This window comes from Hypanus sabinus, chromosome 14, assembly GCF_030144855.1.
Source record: "Hypanus sabinus isolate sHypSab1 chromosome 14, sHypSab1.hap1, whole genome shotgun sequence".
Taxonomy (NCBI): Eukaryota; Metazoa; Chordata; class Chondrichthyes; order Myliobatiformes; family Dasyatidae; genus Hypanus; species Hypanus sabinus.
This window is the reverse complement of record NC_082719.1, coordinates 100,891,473-100,907,315: the sequence shown is the minus strand read 5'-3', so window position 1 is coordinate 100,907,315 and position 15,843 is coordinate 100,891,473. Positions and strand designations below refer to the sequence as shown.

General features: G+C 41.2%; 1 protein-coding gene across 1 annotated transcript in view; it reads left to right on the top strand.

The window, feature by feature from the left end:
• The window catches only part of dcc (DCC netrin 1 receptor), an 897,707-nt gene that overhangs the window by 622,100 nt on the left and 259,764 nt on the right, over positions 1-15,843 (top strand). The window contains exon 12 of the mRNA XM_059988663.1: positions 13,851-13,900. Coding sequence (XP_059844646.1) covers positions 13,851-13,900 — 50 coding nt within the window. The remainder of the gene's footprint in view (positions 1-13,850; positions 13,901-15,843) is intronic.

Here is a 15,843-nt window from a genome sequence, read left to right as displayed (position 1 = left end):
TCAGCACAAGTTTGTGGGCTGAAGGGCCTGTAGGTAAGTTAGTAAGGGTCAGTAAGTTGTGGGCATTTTATGTTGGCATTGAAAGGATGGCGAAACCTGGGGACAAACTCCAGCACATCCTCAGACCGTTTTGGTTGTGATGCAAAATGACACTTTTCACTGTCTTTGTTTTAATGTTTTATGTACATGTGACAAATAAAACTAATCTCTTTATCTGTACTGTTCCATGTTCTATGATTTATGTTATAGAAATAGTACGGTGCAAAAGTCTTAGGCCCATTATATAGCTAGAGTGCCTAATACTTTCACACAGTATTTGTCAACTTGGAGCAGAGAGTGAACTAGTAAATCTGGTGGAAGCAAAAAGTGTTGGGAATGGTGAGGGTGGAGCGCCATGGGAGGGTTGCGGGGTAGGTGGCAGAAGAGGAGTCCCAGGGGAAGGTGCAGACACACCCAGCCCTGAGACACTAGGCAAGGCCATTTGATTGCAATTAATTGGTTTATTAATCATTACAGAATGTCTCTGGTGCTTCCGACTCCCCCCCGCCCCCCCCCCCCAGCTTTTCCCAATCATGACTCCCCCTCCCTGCTGCTGCCTTCCCACAATAGCGACCCATATCAGAATCAGGTTTATCATCGCTCACATGTGTCATGAAATTTGGTTTTTTTGCAGCAGTACGGTGCAATACATAGAATTACTACAATACAGTGCAAAAGTCTTAGGCACCCTAGATATATATATATGTGCCTAAGACTTTGCACAGAACTGTACCTATTCTGAACATCCCAGAGAGGTAAAAAGGATGTTTTGCCTTACTTATATAAATATTATATCCTCATCTGCATTTTCCTTGTAATCTTGTGGTTTCCAAATGGAAAGCATATCAGGTTTGAGGTTTTTCAAATGGGTGGCGTGATTTGAACTTGATGCTTGCTAATCACACCCATGGATAAATATTGCAAGGAGACAGCCAAGCAATTGTACCCTTCATAATCTTCAAGGTACCTGACCCTGTAGAACCACCGGCACATCTATAATTCATTCTAACAATCCATTATTTATATTCTAAAGCACAGATTTGCTCCCAGTTATTAAAACTTGACATTTGGAGCGTTTTCACTGACAAGAGGGAGGCGGGATGCAAGCTCATGATTAGTTTACTTTGCAGACTTAAAATCCGAAGGGATTTTGGGAAATCATTGAGTCGAAGAAGGTTTAAGTCTTAAGAAGCAGACTCTGGGGGATTCAAAGCTTTTGAATATTGATTTACAAGCCACTAAGACTTATGAGATATACAGGGAAAAATTGTGTCTGCAACACCATTAACCCTTTACACTCAGAGCACATATTTGGCACAGCGGCTAACACTATGCTATTACAGCTCGGGGCATTCCCGAGTTGGAGTTCAATTCCAGCATTGCTCCCCCAAGGAACCTCTGTAATCCGCCCTGTGGAATGCATAGGTTTTTCCTGGGTGCTCCGGTTTCCTCCCACAGTCCAAAAACGTACTGGGAGGTTAATTGGTCTTTGTAAATTGTCCTATGGTTAGGTTAGGGTTAATCGGAGTTGCTGGGCAGAGTAGTTCAAACGAACAGAAGAGTCTACTCCATGCTGCATCGCTAAATAAATAAACAAAAAAAAAATACATATAATAAATGAATCTATATGGAATGCTGCTACAAGAAAGCTGAATCCATCATCAAGGACCTCCGCCATCGAGGCCATGCTCTAATCTTGCAGCCACCATTGAGAAAGAGAGACAGGATCCTTGAGTCCCACACCACCAAGTTCAGGAACGGTTATTACCACTCAACCATCGGGTTCCTGAACCAGCATGGATAACTTCACTCAACTGAATTGATTCCACAACCTATGGACTCACTTTCAAGGGCTCTATTTGTTTATTTTTTTTATTATTTGATCGATTTGTCTTCTTTTACACATTGGTTGTTTGTCAATCATTGTTATTTGATGTAGCTGTTCATAAATTCTGTTGTACTTTTTATTTTGCTGTAAATGCCTGCAAAGAAATGAATCTCAAGGTAGTATTTATTGATAATACACTTACTTTGAACTTCTTCATAATCTAACTCGCGAAGCCCCTTCATTTATTTCTGAACTACAATTGTCACCCCTCTGGATAGGGCAAGACTCTTTCTTTATAGTCATTGAGTACAACAGCATAGTACAACAGGCATGTCAGCCCTTTTAATCCATACTAACCTGGTCTTCTGCCTAGTCCCATCAACCTACCATCTAGACCATTCCATCCAAGCCCACTCCATCCATGTACCTATACAAAGTTCTATTGTGCGTGGAGGGATGGTGGTATGAAGCCATAGACATTTAAGAAACATATGAATGAAAGAAAAATTGAGGACTATGTGGGAGGGAAATGTTAGATTGATCTTAGTGTCATGTACTATTCAGCTAGGTCTCCTAAGTATATAGTAACAGACTACAACAAACTCAGAGTGGATCCAATTTTAAGCTCAATTATTATTTGCAAGGGAAAGTCTACCTCCATACATATAGTTATTGGTAGGTAGCTTCAATCTTACAGCTCAAAGCAGAACATTTTTACAGAGTCCAGTAATTCATCCGTAATTACATTCCTCCCTTATCTGATTCATCTTAAATGTGTTGCATTTGTCTTTAATTAGTCCATTTTTCTCTGGAGGTTTTTCCCTGCAATAGCAGTGTCCTGTTTTTCTCTATTTTCAAAACACTCCCTGCCATAAAATACGCACCCCGCTATGAATTACATCCCCCTTCTTACAAGCCTTCCATCCAAACCGACCAGCAAAGCACTGTGGGATCACCAGGTTCCATTTTGTCACATTACATTTTTAAAACGTTATATATTCATTGGCATACAGCGCAGAGTAGGAGCTTCCGGCCATTCAAGCTGTGTCACCCAGCAATCCCCCAGTCCTATCCTAATCATGGAACAATTTACAATGACCAATTAACTTACCAACCAGTAAGTCTTTGGACTGTGGAAGAAACTGGAGCACCCAGAGGAAACCCACACAGTCATGGGGAGAATGTGCAAACTCCTTACAGACTGTGGCGGGAATTGAACCCTGGTGGGCTATGTAAAGCATTGTGCTAACCATTACACTGCCGTTCCACCCTAATACAGATGTATTACAGATGTATTTCCACAGTAAGCTAAAGAGTTTGCAAAACATCGTGGGCTGAAGGGCCTGTACTGTGCTTCAGCTGTGCTTCAGTTATTTTCTGTAACTGACCTGCATCTACTGCATCCACTTGCAGCTTATTCCACACTCACACCAACTTCTGAATGAAAAAGCTCCCCTTCAAGTTCACCTTAAATATTTCACCTTTCACCCTAAACCTGCAACCTCTAGTTCTAGTCTCTCCCAACCTCGGGGGGTGGGGGGCTTGCTTGTATTAGCCCTATCTATACACCTATTCTTGTGTACTTGGTTTCTTTGAGATTTACTGGACAAATATTCCTCATGACTTGTCTAGAAAATATCAAGGAAGACATCAGATGCACAGATATTAAAAAGGCCGATAGCATCCCACTCATGTCAAGGTATCACTGTGGTCCTTGTTTTTACTTCATTTTCATTACTTTTGCATATTTAGATTATTTATTGAAAAGGCTGAAGAGCAAAAGTAATGTAAAACTAGAAAGAATGAGTCACTGTCTTCTCTGCTTTCTTAATCCATGATGAATGTTTCTCTTAATGCACTTAATTCAGTTTCTTCTGCCACAGGTCAGGGCTCCCAATCTCATTTCTAATCTGATTGCTAAACCACTTGCTTTATATTGTCCCTTTGCATTATTGTTGATGTCACACCTGCTGAATGACTTTGACGGCTCTTATTCTTTTCCAGACTTAATTAATATCAAACAGCACTTTAATCAAATTGTGTAACGTGACTTATTCTGTGTGCAGCAGTGGCCAATTTACAATCTATCCACCATTTACCTACTATTATCCCTGCACAAATCTCTTTTAACAATAATAGACCATAAAAGAGATAGGGGCAGTATTAGGCCATTTGGCCCATTGAGTCTGCTCTGTTATTTCATCATGGCGATCCATTTTCCCTCAGCCCCAATCTCCTGCCTATTCCCCATATCCCATCATGCCCTGACCAATCAAGAATCTATCAACCTTTGCCTTAAACATATGCAATGACTTGGCCTCCACAGCTGGCTGTGGCAACAAATTCCACAGATTCACCACTCTCTGGCTAAAGAAATTCCTCCTCATCTCTGTTCTAAAAGGACATCTCTCTATTCTGTGGCTGTACCCCCTTGTCTTACATTCCTCCACCATAGGAAACATTCTTTCCACATCCACTCAATCAAAGCGTTTCAACATTCGATAGGCTTCAATGAGGTCACCCCTCGTTCTTCTGAATTTCAGAGAATACAGGTCCAGTGCTGTCAAACTCTTTTCATGTGACAAGCCTTTCAATTCTGGAATCATTTTTGTGAACTATCTCCTATGTCAGCTCATTGTTTCTTAGATGAGGAACCAAGAACAGCTCACAATACACACCTCTATTGAGGCCTTTCAATATTCGATAGGTTTCAGTGAGGTCACCCCTCATTCTTCTGAATTCCGGCGATATATAAAGAATTTCTGTTGGCGCCTGAATATGTGGCAATGCTTGCAGGCTGCCCCCAGCACATTTTTGGGCGTGTTGTTTGTTGACACAAATGATGGATTTTCGATATACATATGAGAAATAAATGAATCTGAATCTGAAACAGGTCAGTTTGTACAAGATGGTAAGAGGCACCGATTGAAAGGACAGCCGGAGACTTTCTCCTGGGGCAGAAATGGTTAATACGAGGCAGCATCATCTGAAGGTGATTGGAGGAAAGTACAAGCGGGATGTCATGGGTAGAGTTTGCACACAGGGAGTGGTGGGTGCATAGAACGCACTGCCAGGGTTTGTGGTAGAGGCAGATACATTAGGGCCAGTTAAGAAACTCTTGGATAGGCACAGGGATGATATAAAAATGGAAGGCTATGTGGAGGGAAGGGTTAGATTGATCTTAAAGTGGATTAAAAAGTCAGCAGACATCGTGGGCTAAAGGGGCTGTACTGGGCTGCCTTGTTCTACGGGGATGACAGGGTGGAGATACGTCTCTACAAAAAGAAGTGTAAGATACTCCTTCCCTCCTCTAGCCTGCAGATCACCCTTTGGCAAGTTATAGCACCCGGTTAGCCTCCCCACACACCCTAATCAGGGTCAAGTGAAGCAGGTCGTATGAGCAGCTGGTTTCAGTATAGAAACGTAACTATGACACACTTGATTCACCCACTATCTAATGGTTAACATATTTAATGGAATGCCCTTTTCTGTAATAGTTTCACTCTTGCTCTGCCTCTCCCCTACTCTTTAGGTATTCATCTCTGAATATTTATATTTCACCTAGGATATTTATATTTCTTTGAGGATGTCAGTTTTAGGTATTCATCTCTGAATATTTATATTTCACCTAGAATATTTATATTTCTTTGAGGATGTCAGTTTGCAGTGCCTTGCTTTTCGAGTTTGTACAGGCCAGCAGCTCATGAAAGAAAGTTGCACTCCAATGAGCCCATTTGCCAGGAGCTCTGCCACAAGAAAGCAGCAGGCATTGCCAAGAAGCCCCAACATCCAGGCCATGCTTTCTTCTCACTACTGCCATTGGGCAAGAGGTACAATAGTCCTTAGTCCCACAGCATCAAGTTCAGGAACAGTTATTACCCTTCAACCATCAGGCTCCTGAACCTGTGTGGATAACTTCACTCACCTCAACACTGAACTGATTTCACAATTTACAGACTCACTTTCAAGGACTCTACAAAGATTAAAGTAAATTTATTATGAAAGTACATATACGTCACCATTTTCAACCCTCAAATTAATTTTCTTGTGGGCATTCTCAGTAAATACAAGAGACACAATAGGCCACAGCCAACAGGATGGACAACCAGTGTGCAAAAAAAGAAACAACAAACTGTGCAAACAAAAAGGAAATAGTAATAATAAATAAATAAACAATAAATATCAATGAAGGGTCATTGAAAGTGAGTCCACAGATTGTGGGAGCCATTCAGTGTTGGGGTAAGTGAAGTTACCCCTTTGGTTCAAAAGCCTGATGGTTAAGATGAAAAAAACTGTTCCTGAACCTGGTAGTGTGTGTCCTGAGACTCCTGTACCTCCCTCCTGATGGCAGCAGCAAGAAGAGAGAATGGGCTGGATGATGGGGGGTCCTTGATGCTTCTCTGAGAGAGCATTTTGGATAGTTGTGTTCAATGGTGGGAGAGCTTTACCTGAGAAGGACTGGGCCATATCCAATGCTTTTTGATGCGTTTTCCATTCAAGGGCATTGGTATTTCCATACCAAACTGTGATACAACCAGTGAATATTCTCTCCACTGCACATGTACAGAAATTTGTCGAAGTTTTAGCTGACAAGCTGAATCTTCGCGAGCTTCTCCGAAAGTAGTGGCACTGCCATGCTTCCTTTGTAAGAACTCTTATGTTCAGGAACCAGGACAAATCCTCTGAAATGATAATACCAAGGAATTTCCAGTTGTTGACCCTCTCCACCTCTGATCCTCCGATCAGGAATGGCTCATGGAGCTCTGGTTTCCTCTTCCTGAAGTCATTAATAGCTCCTCGGTCTTACTGACATTGAGTGACGGGTTGTTTTTGCGGCACCATTCAGCCAGATTTTCAATCTCCCTCCAATACGTTGATTCATCACAACCTTTGATTCAGCCTGCGACAGTGGTGTCATCAGCAAATTTATGTTCTCTGTACTATTTAATTTTTTGTTTGCACCATTTGTCTTCTTTTGCACATTGGTTGTTTGTCAGTCTTGGGTTATGCTTAGTTCTTCATAAATTCTATTGTATTTCTTTACTTGCAAATGCCTGCAAGAACAATTAATCTCAAGGCAGTACATTGTAACATAAACATGCTTCAGTAATAAATTTACTTTAACTACTCTTTAAAAAGCACAAAACATGTGAGTACGTCAGAAACCAAGGCCTCAGAAGGAGCCCTTTATGATTACTTCCACTGCAGTCCTCAAAGAGGGATCAGAAGTGGAGAAGGTGAGCAACTTCAAGCTCCTGGGTGCTAATATCTCTGAGGATCTATCCTGGGTCCAGCAGTTACAAAGAAGGCATGACAATGGCTATATTGCGTTAGGAGTTTGAGGAGATTTGGTATGATACCAAAAAAACCCACATGTTTCTACACATGTACCGTTGAGAGTATTCTGACTGATTGCATCACCGTCTGCTATGGGGGAGGGGGGTGGGGAATGGTTGGCTACTCATAGAGTCAAAGTAAGCTGCACAGAGTTGTAAACTTAGTCAGCTCCCTTGTGGGCACTAGCCACTGTAGTATTCAAGATCCTTCAAGATATAGTGCCTCAGAAAGGCAGTGTCCATTAATAAAGGCCTCCAATGCCCAGGGCATACCCTCCTCTCACTGTTACCACCAGGAAGGAGGTACAGAAGCCTGAGGCACACTCTCAGCGATTCAGGAACAGCTTCTTCCCCTCTGCTATCCGATTTCTGGCTGGACATTGAACCCAAGAACACTACCTCACCACTTCTTAATTTCTATCTTTGTACTAATTTAATTTAATCATTTTATAAATATATATATATTTACTGTCATCACAGTTTTTTTCTATGTTATCATGCCTTGCATTGTACTGCTGCTGTAAAGTCAACACGTTCCATGTAATGCTGGTTCTGATTCTGATTTTATTTTTATTTAGAGATACAGTAGGGTAAAAGGCCCCTCGGCCCATCGTCAGCCAAATTACTATTCTGCTGAGTCTCATTAATCTGCACCCAGACAAAACCCTCCATATCCTTCCCATCCATGTACCTTTCCAACTTCCTCTTAAATGTTGAAATTGAGCCTGCATCCACCACTTCTACTGGCAGCTCATTCCACACTCTCACCACCCTCTGAGTGAAGAAGTTTCCCCTCAAGTTCCCTTTAAATATTTCACCTTTCACCATATAACTTCTAGTTCTTGTCTCACCCAACCTTGGTGGCAAAAGCTTGCTTGCATTTACCCTATCTATCCCTGATAATTTTGGATACCTCTGTCAAATCTCCCCTCATTCTCCTACACTCCAGAGAATAAAGTCCTAACCCATTCAGCCTTTCCCTGTAACTCACATCCTCAAGTCCCGACAACATCCTTGTAAATTTTCTTCGCGCTCTTTCAGTCTTACCTGTTCCCAAAAGTGGGTAACCAAAATTACATCCTACAGGAAAGTACATCTTTCCTGTAGGTAGGTAACTAAAATTAGACCCGTGTGACCAACTAACCTGCTAAATAAACAATGTATTTGGAATGTGGGAAAAATCAGAGCACACAGAGAAAACCCTCGTGGTTATAGGGAAAACATGCAAACACCTTACAGACTGTGGTCCAACTGAACCCGGGTCACTGGTGTAACAGCATTACACTAATCATGATACTACCACACCACCCTTCTTAATTTCTGAACAGGATATATACTGAAATTGGAGGGTTTCTTCTTTAAATACACATCTGCTATTGGACAACAACATAAGAATTAGTTTCAACTTAACCTGAGCATGCTTCACCATTTGCTCAGTTTTAACCCAATCTATTTACAAGCTATTTCCTGCATGCATCCATCACACACTTCCATCACTTAGCCAAAACATAATAAAGAATCAATTTAAGATAATGTGCACAAAACATTCCTTTATGATATAAAAGAGGAAATATAACTCATTTACCCTCTTGTGTGCTCTATTGAACATTTTTCTAAAGTGTGTTTTTGTAAATACTGTTTCTTGGAACCATGCCTCAGCTCATTAGAGAGATTAGCTTTATTTGTCATACGTACATCGAAACATCGAACTGTATAATGAAATGTGTCATTTGCATCATTGACTAACACAGTCTGAACATGTTGGCATGCTTCTGGAACCAATGTAGCATGCCCACAACATTTAACCTACCCTAAGATCATTCTAATGCTGACTTCCTTCATTCTTCTCTTTCAATAATCTCTGAAGTGTAACGTACCTGCTTTTCGAACCACTCCTGACAATGCACTCTACATACCCACCACTCTCTGTGTAAGAAACCTACCCTGGACATCGCCACCATACTTTCCATCAAATACCTTAAAGTTATATCCCCCCTCATTTCTGCTATTTCAATCCTGGGGAAAAAAATCTCTGATTGTCCACTATACCTCTTATTATCTTGTACGCCTCTATCAAGTCACCTCTTAGCCTACATTGCTGCAAAGAGAAAAGCCTAGCTCACTCAACCCATCCCCATCAGACACACTCTGTAATCCAGGGGCTATTTGATAAAAATAAAGATTAGTTTTAGTTGTCACACATGCATTGAAGCATTAAGTGAAATATGTCCCTTTGTATCAAATCAAAACAGTGTGGATTGTGCTGGGCAGCCCACAAATGTCATTGTGCTTCTAGCACCAACAGAGCATGCCTTTAACTTACTAATCCTTATAAACCCATATATCTTGGGATGTGGGAGGAAACCCGTACACTTGCAAGAAGAACGTGCAAACTCCTTACAGGCAGTGGATGGAATTGAACCCCAATTAGTGAACACTGAAGTTGTAAAGCATTTACGCTAACCACTACACTATCACATCTTTTGTTAATCCAACCCGTTTATCCCTTACAAACTGGTTCATTATAAGCTTTTTTCATGAAAATAGGTTTCTTGAATTCACTCTGGATTTCTAAGATTCAATCTTACCAATATGAAAATGTTAGATAATGGGACATGAAATATGTATGTGTTTCAAAGCAAAGGCCATTTAGAATCCGTAAGAGGGAAACATTGACTGAAAATTTCTATTTAGTACAAAGCTGCCATCAACAAAGATAACCATATTATTATGGAATTTAACAAAAAATGATGAAGGCTTTCATAACTTTGCATATATCACCAGTAAGCTCGCATTTGCTCTGTAAAAGGCAATTTCATTTCTATTCTTTAACTATAAAGGCTTGTGTTACTTTACTTGGCTTCATTTGAGAAGATTAGATTGATCAAGGGAGGATTCTGAACAGGTTTGACAGTACAGTTTCTGATAGATTCCAGTAACGCAGGTTGCAAATTTCCAATTAGGAAGATGCCAACTACTTACAATATGTATCAGGAATTTCCTTGCCCTGGTTACAGATATGTCTCAATCAAACCCTTGAATACTATCTTTTTTATTTGTCACCTGTACATCAGAGCATTGAAATATACGGTGTAATGTGTTGTCTGCATCATGTGAAGATGTGCTGGGAGCAGTCTGCAAGTACTGCCTCACTTCCAGCACCAACGTAGCATACCCAGAAGTTACTAACTCTAATCCGCACGTCCTTAGAACGTGGGAGGAAACCAGAGCACATGGAGGAAATCCTTGTGGATCAAGGGGAGAACATACATACTTCTTCCAGACCACAGTGAGAATTGAGCCCTGATTGTTGGCACTGTAAAGCACTATGCTACCACCACACAGTATGCTACAGTCTTGCATTTTGTTCATACCAGTCAACTCATTGCAACAGTGCACTGGCGTAGGGCAAGGTAAAAGAATGCAGTATAAAGTTTTGCAGTTACAAAGGAAATGCAGGTAGACAATAATGTGCAAAGTCATTGCTAGGTAGAATTTGAGGTCAAGAGCCATCTTATGGTACCAAGGGACCATTCATTGCTTTTCTCAGGGTACTCCAGTTCCCTCACACATTCCAAAGACATATGGGTTAGATTTTGTGAGTTATGTGCATGCAGTTGGCACCATAAGATGCATGAATTAGTAAGTTATGTGCATGTAGAGTCCTTGAAAGTGAGTCCATAGGTAGTGGATTCAATTCAGAGTTGAGCTGAGTGAAGTTATCCCCTTTGCTTCAAGAGCCCGATGGTTGGCAGGTAATAACCGTTCCTGAACCTGGCCATGTGGGACCTAAGGCTCCTATCGTCTCCTATCGTAGGAGTGAGAAGAGAGCTTGGCCTGGATGATGGGGGTCCTTGATGATGGATGTTAATTTCTTCTGGCAGTGCTCCTTGTAGATGTGCTGAAAGGCAAATAAGGTTTTAGCAAGTATTTGATAATTTAACAGAATTTCTGATACCAGTTCTCCTACTTATTAGAACTTAATTGAATTTACATTTCATTGCATTTAAGTTCCCCAGCTGCTGTGCTAGGAAATGAACTAATGGTGGATTTGGACAAATGACGCATTTCACTGCGTGTTTCGATGTACAGGGTACACGTGACAAACAAAGCTAATCTTTATCTCTTTAAAGTCCAGTGACTCAACCAATAAGCAACTCTATACTGCACTAAATGTGACTGAAGATTGTTTAATGTTTACTGTAATTTCCAGTGCTCAAGCGTAATGGAGAACAAAATAACCATTACTTCAGATCCAATGCAGCACAAAAAAACACAATAAGATAAAGCAATAATAATAAAAAAAAACACAATAAATATAAATACATAAGGTGATTGAGAGGAAATGATAAAGTAGTGGTGGTTGGGGATGTGGAGGGGTGGGTTAGTGGATGAGGTTCAATTCGGCCTTACTGCTTGGGGATAGTAATTATTTTTGAGCCAGGTAGTCCTGATATGGATGCCCTGTAGCCTCCTCCTTGATGGGAGTGGGACAAACAGTCCATGAGCAGGGTGGGTGGGATCCTTCATGATGGTACTGGCCTTTTTCTGGCACCTTTCTGTACCGATGTCACTTATGTTGGATGGACCGGTGCCGGTGATGTGATGGCCATTGTGATTGTCTGTTGGAGAGCCTGATATGCTGAGTTCCTCCAGCATTTTGTGTGTGTTGGATAAGATTAACTTCAACTTGCTCCATCTCTTATTATTTTCTTATTTCTTACTCTCTCCCTCTCTCTCTCTCTCTCTCTCTCTCTGCTTCTGTAAATACCTGCAAGAAGACGTATCTCAAGATAGTATGTTTGTAATAACATATCCGTGCTTTCATAATAAATTTTACTTTGATGTTTGACTTTGCCTGTGACTTGTAAACATTTGCCTGAACTTATCTGCTTTAATGTCCTGTGAGTCTGAGGCCCACTGTTGGTTGGGGTTGAACAGGGATATTGTGTCTTGGTTGTTTGCGTATGCAAGCCAGGGCAATACAAGATGGAGAGCAAGCAGTTCCCCGTGCACCAGGCTGCCCTATCCGCTCAGCTGATGAATCCAAAGGAACGCCAGAGACCATTACAGTTTAGCACCAGTGGCATCACAGGAGTTGCCCGTCAGTGTTGAACTCAACGTAGTTCTGCCTTGGGGACTCCTGCTCCGGATTTTTTCCTTAAGGTGTACTCCATAAGCCTTCCCCATGGGTATGGCCACAAGGCAGCAGAGGTTTGAGATCAGAGTTTTCCTTCTCCTGGATGTGATGCCAACCACAGCTGATGAGCCCCATCTGCCCAAAGTGACTGGTTTAAGTTGCCAGTAACCTGGCCTTGTCTCTTCTCCTGTCCGAAGAAAATGTTCCACCAGGCTTTGTAGCTAATCTGCACATGAAGGCCAGGAGCAGGGTTTGGTTGTCAGAGGCTATTTGAGATGTCTGCCATTGGGAGAGTTTACTAGGTACTGGGAGCTTGTCCTCACTACCGCCTGGCTATGGCAACCTTAAGGAACCTATTTTCTGGAGGCTTAAAAAAATCATCACAGGATGTGGCTATAGTTAGAAAAGGCAGTTATTGGTTCTATGCATTTGGAAGTTTATGAGAGTTCCAATTCTGAGTTTAAATTTGAGATACTGGATGATGTCCAAAAAAAATAGTGGGTACCGCTCCTCAGTCAGAATCAGAATCAGAATCAGAATCAGGTTTATTCTCACCGGCATGTGACGTGAAATTTGTTAAATTAGCAGCAGCAGTTCAATGAAATACATAATCTAGCAAAGAAAGAAAATATAATAATAAATAAAATAAAACATGATCATAAATAAACAAGTATATCAATTACGTACATTGAATAGATTTAAAAGAATGTGAAAAACAGAAATACTGTATATTAAAAAAAGGTGAGGTAGTGTCCAAAGCTTCAATGTCCATTTAGTAATCAGATGGCAGAGGGGAAGAAGCTGTTCCTGAATCAATGAGTGTGTCTCTTCAGTCTTCTGTATCTCCTACCTGATGGTAACAGTGAGAAAAGGGCATGTCCTGTGTGCTGGAAGTCCTTAATAATGGACGCTGCTTTTCTGAGACACCACTCCCTAAAGATGTCCTGGGTACTTTGTAGGCTAGTACCCAAGATGGAGCTGACTAGATTTACAACCTTCTGCAGCTTCTTTCAGTCCTGTGCAGTAGTTCCTCTATACCAGACAGTGACGCAGCCTGTCAGAATGCTCTCCACAGTACAACTATAGAAGTTTTTGAGTGTATTTGTTGACGTACCAAATTTCTTCAAACTCCTAATAAAGTATAGGCACTGTCTTGCCTTCTTTATGACTACATCAATATGTCCATCTACACTTAGTTCTGATGCAGGCCCTCAGCACAAAATATCACCTGTCTTCCAGTGGTTAGTTTTTCAATGAAGTATCTGGGGCTGAGCTCACACTGAACAGAAGGACGGTAGTAAAGGCGTGATGGTCTTCTGTTGCTGTACACAGAATCACGTCATCCTCATGCTGTTGGATAAATACAGAGAGATCTGGAGTTTGGCAACCACTTGTACAATGGTTAATGTCTTCAACTTTCTGTTCATGGACATTTTCTGAACAATAATACTCTGAACATTTTCTCCTCTGTTGTTTAATTATCTGCTCTCCTTGTGGTTTTTTACAGTGCCCAGTGCAGCGCCTCAAAATATTTCACTGGAAGTGGCAAATTCACGAGTGAGTATAAAATCCTCTTTTATCTCTGCATTCTTTGCTGCAAAGAACCTCTGTAAAGTACTGACTTCAGCTAAATGTGTAAAATCAATCAATCTTCCTATGTGTGTGTGTAGCCTGTGTGTGTGTTTGTAAGTATGTGTGTATAGTCTGATATGTGTGTATGTTCTGAGTGTAGCCTTTACATGCACACAAGTGTAGTGCGGGTGTGTTTGCATGTTTCTGTTGACTATGGGGGTGCACATGTGTGTTGTCTGCGCATGTTTGTATGCATGTGTAGACTGTGCATTTGTATATACGTCTGTGGAGTCTGGGTGTGTGCATATGTATATTGTGTGGTCATATATATATACATCTATATATGTGTGCTCTGTGTGCGGAGGAGCAGTAGAGAGAGAGAATCATTCATATCTGACATACTGCTGTTAGAAATGTTTAATTAAATTGCCTAGTATTTTGACCTGGGGGTCTTAAGAATTGACTTATATTATAGATGGAATTGATTGCTTTTAACTTCAGTTTAACGGTGATGTATTGTAATAGATATTACAATTGGTCCATTTGAGATATCTTTTCACAGGGAAGTGAATAAAGGTTGTGTGGGACAGTAACAGGTTCACACACTGCAGTATCCGTGCGGTAGCATATCAAACTTAGATGTGGTTAATCAAGTGGATCCTTGACCACTATTCTTTTCTAAAGCATGTAGCAATGTTTGCACTTTAACAGCTGAAAGGACAGACATTGACACACTCAATGGCCACTTTATTTGCTGCACCTGTATAGCTGCTTGTTAAATGCAAATACCTAACCAGCCGATCATGTGGCACAATTCAATGCATAAAAGCATGCAGACATGGTCAAGAGGTTCAGTTGTGGTTCAGACCAATATCAGAGTGGGGACAAAATATGATCTAAGTAATTTTGACCCTGGAGTGATTGTTGGTGCCAGATGAGGTGATTTGAGTATCTCAGAAACTGCTGATCTGGTGGGTTTTCATGCACAACTGTCTCGAGAGTTTACAGAGGATGGTGCAAAACAAAATCCAGTGAGTGCAGTTCTGTGGACGAAAATATCTTGTTAATGAGAGAGGTCAGAGGAGAATGGCCAAACTGGTTTCAAGCTGACAGGAAGGTGACAGTATCTCAAATAACCACACATAAGAACAGTGGTGTGCAGAAAAGCATCTCTGAATGTACAGTATGTCAAAACCTTGAAGTGGCGTCAGAAGACTATGAACATAGACTCAGTGGCCACTTCAGCAGACACAGGAAGTAGCTAATATAGAGGTCACCAAGTGTAAATGTTCCTGCTTTAATTTAGCTGGACTTTTAAACTATGTTTCTGGAACCAAGGCATACCTTACTTTAAAGAGTCTGAACATAGAACGCAGAATATTGCTGCACAATACAGGTCCTTCAGCTCACAAAGTGCTGACCTTTTATCCTATTCTAAGATCCCTCCTATGTTTCTATCATCCATGTGCTTCTCTAAGAGTCTTATAAATGCCCTAACCTATTTGCCTCTACCAACACCCTTGGCAGGGTGTTCCATGCACTCAACGATCTGTGTAAGAGAAAACTACTACTGACATCTCCCTCCCCCCCATACTTTCCTCCAATTATGCTCCCTTTCAGTAGGCATTTTGGCCCTGGGGGCAAAGTCTCTGGCTATCCACCCTGGTACACCTCCATCAAGTTACCTCTCATCCTCCTTCTATAAAAACATGATTCAAAGTAATGATGTCATTAAATGATAACTAGGAACTAAAAATAACTCTGAGAGCATGAATTTTCCATCATGGTCCCGTGCTGAAGTAGTGAGTGGAGGGTTGGAGATAGGTCTCTACCAAAGGGGGTGTTGGGCACCCCTTCCCTCCACTAGCCTGCTGATCACCCTTGGGCAAGGTGTAGCTCCTGTTAAGCCCCCTGATCAGAGTCACAGA